The sequence below is a fragment of the Tinamus guttatus genome, unplaced genomic scaffold (genome assembly GCF_059628265.1).
Source record: "Tinamus guttatus ecotype Peru unplaced genomic scaffold, ASM5962826v1 Tinamus_guttatus_pri_ptg000510l, whole genome shotgun sequence".
NCBI classification, from domain to species: Eukaryota; Metazoa; Chordata; class Aves; order Tinamiformes; family Tinamidae; genus Tinamus; species Tinamus guttatus.
The window spans coordinates 1,513,378-1,526,821 of NW_028289044.1; the positions used below are offsets into that span (position 1 = coordinate 1,513,378).

At 42.8% G+C, this 13,444-nt stretch overlaps 1 protein-coding gene across 1 annotated transcript in view; it reads right to left on the reverse strand.

Annotated features, from left to right (window-relative positions):
- Nucleotides 1-2,332: 2,332 nt before the first annotated feature.
- The window catches only part of VPS13B (vacuolar protein sorting 13 homolog B), a 405,118-nt gene continuing 394,006 nt past the window's right edge, over nt 2,333-13,444 (reverse strand). Inside the window, exons 58-61 of the mRNA XM_088533620.1 lie at nt 10,636-10,812; nt 8,218-8,320; nt 7,339-7,588; nt 2,333-2,578 (exon numbers count right to left, since the gene is read on the reverse strand). Of these exons, the coding sequence (XP_088389746.1) occupies nt 2,333-2,578; nt 7,339-7,588; nt 8,218-8,320; nt 10,636-10,812 (776 nt within the window). The remainder of the gene's footprint in view (nt 2,579-7,338; nt 7,589-8,217; nt 8,321-10,635; nt 10,813-13,444) is intronic.

Below are 13,444 nucleotides of genomic sequence, written 5' to 3' on the forward strand. Positions count from 1 at the left end.
AGTAAAGATGCTCGCTTAATTCTCTGAAGAAGAGTGTAACTTAAGCAAGTGTTTATTCCAGGAGAAAATAATTCAGGAAAAACACTACTATAATCTTAAACAATGGCAGCAATCTAGAGTCTTTTGGAAACTAAATTGCTGCCTTCCATCATTTTTTACAGGTGTGTTTGCGTCCTCTTGGCTGGTCTGCGTACTACACACAGAATGAACAGATTAATTCGAATAGTGACTACAGGGCTGTTTTGATTCAGTTAGTCACAAAATCATAAAACTTTTCAGCACATGTTTTGGCAAGCTCCTCACCAGTTCCTACTTCCAAAGCATTGTCAGGAGCCATTTGCATCTTCTGGTCTACGACAAAGACCAGTCACCTACTGCGAGGCCAGCGGGGCTCTCCGTGACGCTCGGGTGTCTTCACTGTCGTTGGTCTGTGCAATGACCTGCTCACTCACCTAACGCGGTCACCAGAGAGCTCAAAAAACCAAGAACTGTAGGAAGAATCTTTATTATCTGTAAACAATCTCATTATATTACAACTTATGCACCATATGCAAAATTAGAAGTATTAAACTATTCCCATAAAATATTCAGGCATGAAGAAAATATATATATGTACACATTTTTAAATAGTGTTACTTAAACAATGACTAAGTTATTAAATCACTGTATGAAATGTTGATAATGGATGGGTTCATTTCACATTCAAGAAAGGACAAGTCAGATCCCAGAATTCTGCATTTCAGTACAAAACAGAAACAGCTCTTAGATGCCACTTTTAACAAAGCAGAAACCCCCCCCAAAAGAAAAAAAAAAAACCCCAAACAAACATTGCAATTACTACATTCTCATTTACCGTGCATTTGGTCATACCTGGTATGCATAGAAGATATTAACTAAAGTATAATTATTTGCTCAATATGATGAACATATTTTATTCCAGTTCTTAAAGACGCTCCAATTCTGGCCATGGTCCAGAAGTTTGTGGCCATAATTACATTGAAAAGGGGAGAAAAGGAACTCACAGTTTTAAAACAAGTAAGCTTTTTTTTTTTAAAAATAAAGCTGCCGTAGCCACGTTTTGTGTATAAAGCAACCTAACTGCGCTGGGAGAGAGCACTTCCTTGCCCATTACAACTTGTAAAACAGCTGAAAATAAGACATGTAGAAAGCTCATTTGTTTTGAATGTGTTTAACATTGTATCTGAAGTGAATCACGATAGCATCACTAACTATTAATGTAACTGGAGTCTGTGTGTTTATACTGTTGGATTGCCTTGCAAAAAAATTCTTATTTTTGCTTAGCAGAAATACATCTGAAAAGTTATGTTTCTAAATATCCCCGTTCTTTTCACTTCAGATATGATAAGCATAAAATAATTTAGGCCTTAAGTGAGCAAATGTACCATGGTAGTGGTGGAGATAAGAAGGAAGTGAGACCCAGCAAGGCTACATTCAGCACCTGCACTTCTGCGTTACATTGAGCCCACTGATTTTTGGTAGAGTTGGAGGAGACTAAGCGCTAAACTGAAGGCGACTAAGTTTCTAAACTGCATGTTACTGGTTTCCAAACAACTACCAGACAACACACAATGCCAGGCATATGATGAAAGTCCCTCTGAAAATTTCATGGTGGATAAAATAAAGTTTCTGTATACAGAGAGTTTTAAAAATAAATTAATGTCGTAGTTAGCGTTTTGTTCTCCAAACCGCACAAAGGCACTAGTTTACATTAAGGACTAATGTCCTGCAAAACTTCAGTCAAATAAAGGAAGCTATTTTAAGGTTAAAGTGGTGCTAAAACCCAGCTGTCACTAGTAACTTAAAACAGCCATACTGGGTTTTTCAGATTTAGTGGGGGAAAATGTTTTGCCTCAGGACGTACGGGAGGAGTGTGTGTGTGGGTGGGGGAAGGCTCAACCTTGAGCTAGTTTTTACAGCTGAGTTATAAACCTGGTTTGTAACAGAAAGTGGCAGACCCTAAAATATGATATAGTAGGTATTGATATAAAATTTTTGTGTTTGGCAAAAATGTGTCTGTGCACTCAAATTTTCCTTATTCTCTGTTTTTTCAGGTATTGAAAGGACAAAGGATTTTGATTCAGTTTATAGTCCAGTACTGTCCCCTTTCCACTTTCTTTGTTAGGCTAATGCTTTCCACCCAGCACTAGTCCTTAGCTAGAGAGCAGGAATGTTAGACAAGCTATTATTAGGTTTAATTTTGTTGTGTCTCCCACCTTCTCAAGAGTGACGTGTATCTCTCCTTGATGTAGCCTACCGCACAGCAAGCACCCCTTTCAAAATGGCAAGACGCCACTCTCGTCACGCCTACGTCTTAATTAAACCCCTTCCTCAAGGCTTTATTTTTCACCATGGTGAATTTACTAATGAATACCTGGGCAAAGTCCGGCTCCACGAGGTACCGGTAGGTCTTGGCGCTGGCTGGCGCGGGCTGCGCGGCCGCGGCGGGCGAGGCGGGCGCTGAGGCGGCGCCCGGCGCCAGGTGCAGGGCCGCCCTCGTCACGTAGTCCACGAGGCGGCTGTACTGCTCCTCCGAGAGCCTCTCGCGAGCTCCCTCGGCCTGGAACCAACCAGCACCAACCGTTACTGAAGCACTGACACGCACCGCGCGGCTCAGTAGTAAAGACAGTAAGTTCAACGTTACTTTCTGTGTAACTGAAATATTTCCCACCCATCCCGGGATCTTACAGTATCCACGCACGTGTTTTCTTAAGCGTAATTCTCCCCTAGCCTTGGGATCTGTGGGCTAGTCCTCTCCTTTGGTATTTTCAATGTGTCTATGTTGAGAAGCTCTAGCTCTGCCACAGAAAAGTTGAAGCAGAATCGTCTGAGACTTTCCCGAACAGACTCAGGTGTAGTTTTTACAACAGATCAACTTGAAGATGGGCAAAGCTTCTCAGCCACTTTAGAAAAAGGCCAGTAGTTCCTGGCAGTGCTTATCAGGCAGCTGTCCTAATTAGCCAATTAATTTTCTACATAAAACACAATTAAAAATCACAACAGCCCATAGCTATAGCTGGGAAGTATTTAAGTATTTAATGAGCTTTGGAATAAGGGCTTGAATCCACCTCCCAGTCAAATGTTGTAACTAGGAGGGCGTATATCCATCTGTGTCTCTCTGGTAAGAAAAAAAACTACCACTTGGGATCAGAGCATTCAAGTAATTCAATTCAAAGGAATTACTTCCTTTTAATTTAATTTATTTATTTTTTATTTTTAAAAAGGGTTTTACTAAAGATCGTTTGAACACACGATTTATGAAAAAAAAAGAAACTGAAGAGAAAAAGAACACAGCTGACTTCTTTTTCATCAGCATGAGTTGGAAGGACTTCTTTGAAGAAATCCCTATTTGCAAGCTGAGACATGTAGAGGTTCAAGTTTGAGAGAGATGCAGGTAACACACATCAGTTGGAAAAAAGAAGAGTAAAACGAATATTGCCACAGAAAAGTGGCATCTACCACATGGCTCCAAGCAGCTTGTGAAGGGAACATGTGCAAGTAAGCGTCAAGCTAGGAGTGTGAATTCAAAACAATATATTTCAGAAATACAACCTTGGACACTACAGTGATATTGTTAGCCAAGTCATTCAGAATAAAACTTATTTTCCCAAATACAAATGATAGAAAAGTAGAAACTATCCTAGGGCAGGTTTCGATGCTTCCTTATTTACTCTTGGAGAATTGCTGACCACTGTCATTCTTGCAGGCTTTATAGTGTCTTCACTGGATGCCATATAGATGATTGAAAGACTGTGTTTTTTTCTGTCTATCTTTAAGAAAGTATTACAGATGCCTCAGTACATGTGATGATTTTCAAACAGGACAATTGGGTTCAATTAAACATCCGGGAATAATATCTTGTCTCATCTCCGCATAAAAAACACAAATCCTCACCTATCTGAAGAAAGAATTAATAAGACAGATAGTGGCACATATCACATCCAAATCAAAACAGTCCCCTCTGGTCTTTTGCTATGCCTTTGGAGATGGATTTGCTGCTCAACAAGTAGGAACACTCCTGTTTTCAATCATTCTCACAAGAATGCTGAAGGAAGCAGGCACATGAGCAAACTCAGGAGCTCGGAGTTTGATCCTATGCTTAGAAACAGTGAAAAATGATGAAACGGGCAAAGTGTGGCTTCCATGAGAGCCCTTGGAGGGAGTGAAAGATCAGGAGACTACTGCTGTGGTGGACACATGGCTAACAGCAGAGCCCGGGCTCTGAACCACGTCTGAACCTCACGTCACAGAAATGAAGTGTCTCCACAGTCAGCCCATTTCACCAGTTTAAAGAACAGAAATATGTTAAAATAGCACCTATGTAAACTAGATGATAAGTTACGAGGCAAATCGTGCGTGTGGGTGGCTCCACATTTTTTCCTGATTTCTGTTTCTAGGTAGGTGAGCCCAGGGGAAGCTGAGGTTATAGTTCTGACTCCACATTGACCAAAAGATCAAAGTTGTCAGAGGAGATGGAAATGGTGCTGGCATCACTGAGCGCCCATTCCTCATTCAGCCCTGGGCCATATCCCACAGATAGCAAAATTATTCAGCAGGAAATATTAACTGCACTTGGATGGTCTTCCAAAGTAACTGGGACCCTACTTGCTTCCAGATGACTTCATCTGTAACCATTTTCTTCTCCAGCCAGTTTCAGTTTAGCTTATACTGTCAAGAGAACAACAGAAACTTGGAATTGCTTTTGGTCCACATTTTACCCTAAATTGGACCTAACAGTGTCACCGCGTGCTTTAAACCCCTATTGTGAACAATTACTGTGTTAATAGCCAAACCATTATATGAATCCAAACTTGGTCATGGGTTGCTTTATCTATCTGCTTGAGGAATCTTAAAGATAGCTTGTCTTTTCATATAAACATTGTGGGGTTAAGAACTACAGAAGTCTTCTAGAATTTCTTCCCCTTCCTTTTATGGCTTATAGAGAATAATTCCTCAGCAAATATAACAAAATCACAATTTGGTGTATAAGCTGGATGTGGACATAGCACTAAAGACCTGTTTTGTGCACACTCAGTGAGTAAAAAAGCAAGAGACCTTCGGGTTTTTTTACTGCTCTGAAAATTCCAGAAGTTAGTTAAGTTGCAAAGATGATATATGCACACTATCATGAAATCCCTGTTGCAGCTCATCAGAAAGAAACACTGAAATTCCAGGGCTCTTCAGCTTTCTGCTGTCTCCTTGATATCATGAGCTATACCAAGAGCAGCTGGAAGAGCAGCCTTTGGAGTCTGACGTGTGTCTGGAAGCAAGCAGTGCCTCAATTATCTCAAGATAATCCAAGTACAATTAATGCTTCCCTTTCAATAACAGCGTTGTCAGTGCCAGAGTTCTCAAGAATTCATCCAGTCTGCTCCTAGCCAGATGGATTAAGTTATATACTGTGAAGACGAACAAGCTATCAGACAAACCTATTGCTGAAGGAGTCAAAGCATGTGCTCTATAACATCTCTGGTGATTACAGCTGTGGAATAACGCATGTTTTGTTTCTTAATAGTTCCAAGAAGCTGAGGAAAGAGGAGAAACTGTTTTGGGCAGAGCTGAAACAAAACTTTTTGGCAATTATTTATGGAGAAAAATAAGACAAAAAAAAACGGACTTTATCATGCTGAAAAGGAATGTTTCAATTTACTGTTATTACGTCTAGGATTTTTGACTAAATTAATCAGGAAAATAGCTAAAAATCACATTTGGTAACATCATCCCCTAAACTTATAATATTTTTGTTGATTTGATGGCATTTTTCCAGCGAAGTTTTGGCCAGCTCTACTGGTGTCATGGACAGAAGTGTTAGCACTTCAGCTGAGGACATCCGCATGGCCTACTGCTGCTATGTAAGAGTTATGGCTATTAGGTGTAGGTGTGTAGCTCTGAAACCACTCAGCAGCAAGCCCCTGGTTGCTGCTCCTAAGGCTCCTTTCTCTAATCCTGGTTGAAGATGATTCACACAAGCCCTTGTCGCAGACTGGAGGGGCCCTGGCTGCCATCAGCACCAGTGCTGGACAGACCAGCCCTACACACTGCAGAACTGTTGTCCTCTGCTACAAAAAGGAAAAAAAAAAAGAAAAAAAAGAAACTACAAAGTATGAAACTTCCCAATCCACCAAGAAAAGAATATATGGGAACACTAATTGCAAAAGCATGACTCTAGGTAACCACCAAATGCTTTTTGAAAGCTTTTGGAATCGTCTATTGTGTAGCCCCCAAATTAAAGCCATCTTAATCTTATCTGCCTTCCTTCCAGCTGCTCTTAGAACATATTTCCTCAAACCTTCATGCACACTCCAGCATCCATTTGTTCACTCTGAACAAATACTTATGCCAGGTCTGTTTTTCGGAGCATCAGAATCAGGTTTTGCTGCCTTGCCATCACTGATCCCCCTCCACCCTGGGCTGCAGGCATGCGTGGCTCATACCGCACATTTTCACTGCATTCTCCAGAGCCTGTGTCAGCAAGGGAGCTAGTGCACAGAGGCTGCATGGCTGAAGGCTTCCAGCTGCTGGCACTGCCGTGCCACTGCAGCAGGGCTCTCATTTATCTAGCCCAAACTTCAGGAAGAGAGGTGTGCAGTTGGTCCAGTCCCTCAAAAGCTGGTCATAGTTACAAAGACAACAGCCACCACAGCCGCACTAGCGCAATAAAAAAAATCTGGGCTCGAGCTAAAGTTGGGGCTAGGATGGGCTGAGCACATAAAATGCCCCAGGAAGAAGCAGTTACCTCCCTTTCTCCTTCAGGGCAGTAGCCCATTAATAGCAGTAAGTTGAAGTCTTTAAATTAGAGTTTTCATTTGCAAGATTTGGAAAACATAAGGAATTAAATACAGCTAGTAGCCAAGTAAGACCACTGTGTTAAAAGTGGCAAGATGAGAGAGATGCCGCAGGGAGCACCCACGGGCATCACTGAATGGCTCCAAGAGAAGGACCTGCTCTCACTGCGAATTTGAGGGCAAAGGCAAAGCACCTCCAGCACGTCAGCAACGACCACCTCATGCACGTGCCGCTGGTCAGGAGAACCGCTTCAGAACAGACATGGTCCTTACCAAGATCCCACATTTCCTCTTCTTTTTCCCTCAGGAAATTACTGGCATGGATTTTTAAGTTCTATAATCAGTGACAGGAGAGAAGGGATAAGACACCTCTGTTTCACTCAAACAGTGACAGAGACAACAGTGAGGTGTGGACAAACAACAGCTCCCTTGGTCTGGGACCTGTGGCATCCCAACCCGAAGGTGAGCAGGCCCGGTGTCGAAAACGCCACCAGCGCAGCTGTATCAGGGAAACAAAATGCTCCTCAGCCTTTACCTCCAAATCACAAGGCACTCTCTGTTGCTTGAGCTGCACCCTCAGCAGGTTCTTTTGCTGTTCGTCTGCCAGGCAGTCGACCTCGGTCACGGGGAACGCCTGCTGCTGGGTGTCCTCGCTGAGGCTGACCACAAAGAGCACCTCGGAGGTGAGCAGCAAGCAGCCTTCATGCTGCTGCCCCGATCCGCTCACTATCATGACGTTGAGGGCCATATGGACTTCTGGCCTTCCCAGAGATTGCAGCATTTTCCTGCAATACCCGAAAAAAAATAAATCGGTGTTATGCATTGGATAGTTAAGTATTTCTTTGGAGCACTAAATGTTTTTACTTAAGCTACCATCTACAAATATATTTATATTAAATTAAAAAAGCAGGTGAATACCCTTTAATTCTCCTATACTGAAAGATGTAAGACTTGAGATTTGTAAGATAAGTGTGAAACTGTGATTTATCAAAACTCTTTAATCATTCACTGCAATATTGGCTTAATACCCGCCCTAGGTCAGCCGATTTCCTATCCTAATAGAAAAATTACCCTTAAAAGAGGATTACAAATTCAGGGCAGAAAATAAACCTATCTTCACTAGCAGCTGTTTCTGGAGATGTGCAATATTTTTCTTGGGCAATGATTAATAAGTAAGAACTCACTGAATGCCATTAAATAAAGATCAGCTCTGTAGTTCCAAAGCTGGAAGCAGATCAGCAGCCCATCATTTGCAGATTGGGTTTCTATGCACTACCTTTGTGTTTAATGTTCCTAAACAAACTGCCATAACTCAGCCTTTCCTAGAGAAGCAGCCTGTTAACTTGACCACCGGCCAGAACCTATTAATAAACAATGTGGATGTAAAAATGAGCAAGTGTCTAAATAATTTTACCAGACATATTTGACGTGGCTGTTTGGAGCCCGCTCAACATGTTGATCATTTGGATGAGAGCGCTGTTTGGGAAGCTGAGAAAGTCCAGCTCCATGCAAAATACCTGTGGTAAGAGAATTTCAGTTTTTTTACTAGTTGTTTTCTGCAAAACAGTTACATGTTGCAGTGATGTCATCTGTTTAGAGCAGTTCATAAAATAGTGCAGATCCAAAATGATGTCACATCTTTGGAAGCTGTGGTCAAGATAATTCATTAAATATTACAATGTAAGAGTTGTGCACTTAACCCCAGTGATCTTGCATTAGAAAGAAACAAAACAAAACAAAAACCCACTGAATGTTCTTAAAATCAGCCATACACTAGCAATTAAGAGAAACATAATGCTCCTGAGAGCTATCATTTCAGAGTGGGATCGGACACATCACTTACGATTTATGTATAAAATTCAAGACCATTGTTAACTTCCTTGCTTAGTATTAAAATACTTCCATGTACGTGTCATGATCGGTACAAATTAGAAGGAAAGTTTGCCTAGATACTGTATTTAAATGTTCAGTTACTTAATCCAGCTGTTAAACACAGATCCATATACATTTATGAGATCTCCTGGGGCATCTGGTTTATTGTGAATTCTTCTTAGTGCCAGCACAGAATGGAGACTGCAAGGAGCTGTTAAGCAGGTTTCTAAATAGACTCTCCAGAACTGAAGATGCTACAGTGTGGGTGCTTTCAGGTGGCTTGTAGCCCTTTAAAAATAAGGCACAGTCACCAGAAAGAGATCAACGGCTTGCAAAAAAATTGCAAATAAAGTGGTTCCTAAATGTTTTTACAAGATAGATGGAAACTAGGATAAACAGTAAGCCTCAGTGTTATAAGGCTTAGCGCAAAGTTACTTTTTTAAGTAAACAAAGAAAACTTATTTTGTCTAATTAAGCATTCCACTGAAGCTAAAGGCATTTTTGCATAAGGGTGTCAATAACTTAGATTCCTTTTCGCACAATGGACAATAATTTAAACAAAACATCAGCACTGAAAAAAAATCCACCAACTTTAATTTTTAACACACATGTTGATGGTAATACTTAAAAGCACCATCCCAGTTGCAGCAGTTGGCTTACTGAGGTTCTCAGCATTATGTGAGTGAAAATGTCATTTACAGATGGAGAAAGAGAGAACATGTGTTTAGTTCTGTGTGGTCCCCCACCCCTCGGTCCCCCCAAGAGGCATGGTCCCACTTCCAATCCAGTTGTGGGTAAGACTTACTCAAACTCTTATGTGTTTTCCTCTCACGCACTGTCAGCTATTATTGATACAGTTTTTACGCTTTTTCCTGGCTAACCCTTTTTGTCACATGCTCTTGGAAAACATGATGTGCCGTATACCATAGCAGCAACGGGAAGTGTCCCTCTACTGTTGTGGGTAAAGACTGCACTGGAGTGAACTCCAGAAACTGTAATTCCCCAGGCAACAAAGCTCCGTGTGGTCAGCCAGTAACAGATAAGTATTTACAGATAAGTGTACACCTATGGGATGCATAATTCAGAGCAGCAGCTATTATTTATGCTCATGCAAATGAGATAAAGTCAGGGCAATTATTTAGAGTTATCTAACAACCACTTTATTAAATTAAACTATTCAGGCACTTGCTGCAGGTATGTTAGTAGTTTTTTCCTTAAACTGGTTGCTTTGAGTTGCTGAGTGGGGCATTTGTAAGGGGAGGTGGGGAGATGGAATTCTGAACTTAAGCTCTGGGAGAACTGCTACCCTAACCAGTATGTTACAGAAAATAAGTTATGATTAAACACTTTAATCTTCAGGGTTTGTTTGTTATAGCGAGGCAAAATTAATCCCGAAGCATTTGCATTAACGTGAAGGCTCTGCCCACCACGGCCACCGCGCTGCGCCTGGCTGGAAAGCCCCGCGGCCGCTGCGCTCCAGCTCACAGCGGATGTTTCCCACTACGCAGCCCACTCGCTTCTCCCAATAACGCAACTCCCTATTTATGTAAAGATAACACGGCTCTTCCCTCGCTGTAGCAAAACAATCTCAAAATAATGCTCTAATTGGGGATAGTGTTGCTCAATTATATATATGTCAAGAACCCTTTTGTGGCACATATGTTTCTGTAACTAATTTTACTGTATTCCAAGAATTACTTCATGGTCTCTGCGCTCTCTCTTTCTGGTGCTATACGAGACTGATGTGTAACACAAGGGAGAAGCATAACAGGATTTTTAAGAAAAGGCACACACATTTATAACTATTCAGCTGGAGCATTTCTAAGCCTTTCTCTATGGCACGCAGCTCCTGAGTCATGGAAGCTGACACAGCAGGCTGTGTTCTGCTGTGTTCGGGGGCTGTTTTCAAGACCTGCTCACGCACATTTAAACGGCGAGGCCGGGACGCGGAGTAACTCACCGTAGCCCGTCTGGGAGACAAGCTCCGCCGCGCCGCCGATGGGCTTGGTGAAGACCCCCATGATTCCCTTTCCCACTCCGGAGATAACGCCTTTGGCTTTGTGCCCCGCGGAAGCTTGGCCCTCGGATACTTTCTGAAAATTCTGCATCGGCTGATCTACAATACCGGCAATTGCACCTGGAAAAACAAGAGCCCCCAGTGATTAATGAAGATTAATATCCCGGAATCGCAGGAAATCTTACTACTGGAACTGAGCGCTGTTTGCGTTACAGACCGAACCCCACCCGTCTCACATTGCTATTTACAGTACACACAGGCTAAACATCTCCTCAGCTGAAGTTTAAGTTAAATCTCTGCTTCCTTTTTGTGTATTTTACTTTTTTCAAAAATCCACATCACTTAACTCGATAGTATGTTTTCGTCTTTCAACTACTTTCACTAAATTCTTTCACTGAGTTGCTGCGATTTAGCTCATCCTATGTAGCAATTCTGAAATCGTTGGGCTTGGAATAAAATCCATCAGTTTTAGGACACTTTAGCAGTTATGGAAATGAGATTTTCATGTAAGCCTGAGATTGACTCCATGAGAATAAAAACTGCCTGTATTCAATAGATCATTTTTACATCCTCTTCCACTGCCAGAAATGTTCATAAGCTAATGCAACTTCTGATATACTACTAAGATTAGCAGAATTAGACTTTGGGACTTTTTGTTACTTTTTTGTGAAAACGATCATATTTTACTTTAATGTGCCTGGGTCAAACTTTTACAAGTGACACAGTGACCTTCCCAGCTTTTAGTATCAACAGAGAACTTCAACTTAAATCTTCCCAAATGTAAACAGGTATGTGAGGTGGTACGTTTCTTTGATCTTGTGTTTACCCTAGCCACTTAACCACAGACATGTCTCTAGTTATTGTAATTTTGATAGATAAGCTATTTGGAAAGGGCTAAGAGCACGATGACTGGCCCAAGTGACATCGGGACCGGCCCGCTGGCTCTGAAGGGCTTCGCTCGGGGTGAAGCAAGCGCGGGGGCTCCACAAAGAGGTTCCGCTTGCAGCTTCTGCTGCAAATACCCAGATAAAGAAATTCCTGAAGGGGCAGGCGGGATGTCACTGCGGCCAACAGGCGTTTTTACTGCAACGTGGGCATCTTCGGAGATCCTGCTCTGTATGTGGAGCAAACCCGGGCGCAGTTCCGCGGAGCCTGACAAGCCCCATGTGTTCCCCAGAGCCACGCGCACCCGTCCGCTGGCTGCTAACTGCTCTTCAGATGGTTTCAGTTACTGTCAATCGGATAAACGGAGAAGTTGCTGACTTTGAACAACCAGAACTAATATTGCACTGGTACACTGGCATTCACTCCAAATAAAGGACGCAGATGAGGAGGAGGACACGTCTCCCCACATCCCATTTGCTGGAATGTTACCCATCGGCAACTCACACAGCCTGGGAGCCCCATAAACATTTCTCCTCTTAGAGATACTGCTTCCATCTTTTGTATGTATATGATTTACCGATAAATGCACAGTATTTCTTCAGAAAATGCTGGCCTGTTTTTAGCGCGACACTCAGTTTTGCCTGAGCTTCCTCCCCAAAGCTGTGTGCTCCGCTCGGCTTCTGCTCTTTGCACCACAAAGGTGTTATGAAGCTATGAAGCTTCAAGCTGTTAAGCTCCCTTAATTCTGGGCCACGGCAGTGATACAATTTCCAACATGACTGCTTCATTAGTACTAAAATAATATCCCTCCTGGCATTACACAGCTGGCACCGTTCGTCCCAGCCTCTCTTTTGGGTGGCTGTGGTGCATTTGAAGGCATAACCCAATACTTGGTGTTCTGCTGCGTTCACAGGATTACGTTACCCTGTGACCTCCTTCACCCTATCTCTCGAGGTCATCCGCAGCAACTGCACTTTCAGAACAGAAGTTATTGCCTTATTAAACGTAATCCACCTAAGTCCTAGCACTAGTAAATTATTTACTGCAATACACTTGAGCAATGTTATAAGGTAATAATAAATAAGAGCCTACTCCAAAGGACCTGTGGTATGCTCCAGGCACTTCTCAGCTGGAATTAGGCCCAGAGGACAAGGAAACAGAATGGAAACTGCTGTGACTCTGCTATGTAAGATTATTTATATAGTACCCCAAATAATACAGAGCTTAATTAGCCACTTGTTTAGTACTTCCACACTTGCTGTTATTCTGCCATTTTGTGCATGCTCTGAACTTGCCTGTGAAGCCACCACCCTCTCATCCTTCAAAAGCTTTTGCAAAACCTATTATGGTACCTGCAAAAAATACGACCAATGGTCTTGCTTGCTCTCTCTCTCTCCCCTCACCCCCTCTAGACTCTTATCTCGTGTTGTAACTCAGTGGCACAACTCATTCACGTGCCGGGGTCATGCCCACAAAACTCGTATAAACCTACTCCTCTAACTGAGCTTGAGCTCTCTGCGTGCCTGTGGCTGGGTCCTGTGACCCTGGAGGGGGAAGCCAGCTCTGTGCAGCGCCTCTCCTGCCTGCAGCATGTGTGGCCAAAGCAGGAATGGTTAAAGGCTGAACAACCTCCAAGCCAAGCCAGTGAGATCCTGGAGAGGTGCGGCTGATGGCAGCTGAGCCGTGCAAAGACACTGTCCCCAATAGCCGTGCGGCTCCCTGCTTCCCGACGTACGGCAGTGGAAGCAGCAGCACGCAGGATGTCCCTCCCTGCAGCGGGGCATCTGGGAGGCAGAGCGTGGGGTGTCCCTTGTGCTTCCTCCCATCCTCATCTCACCCGCACAGCCTGCAGACAGCTACACTGAGC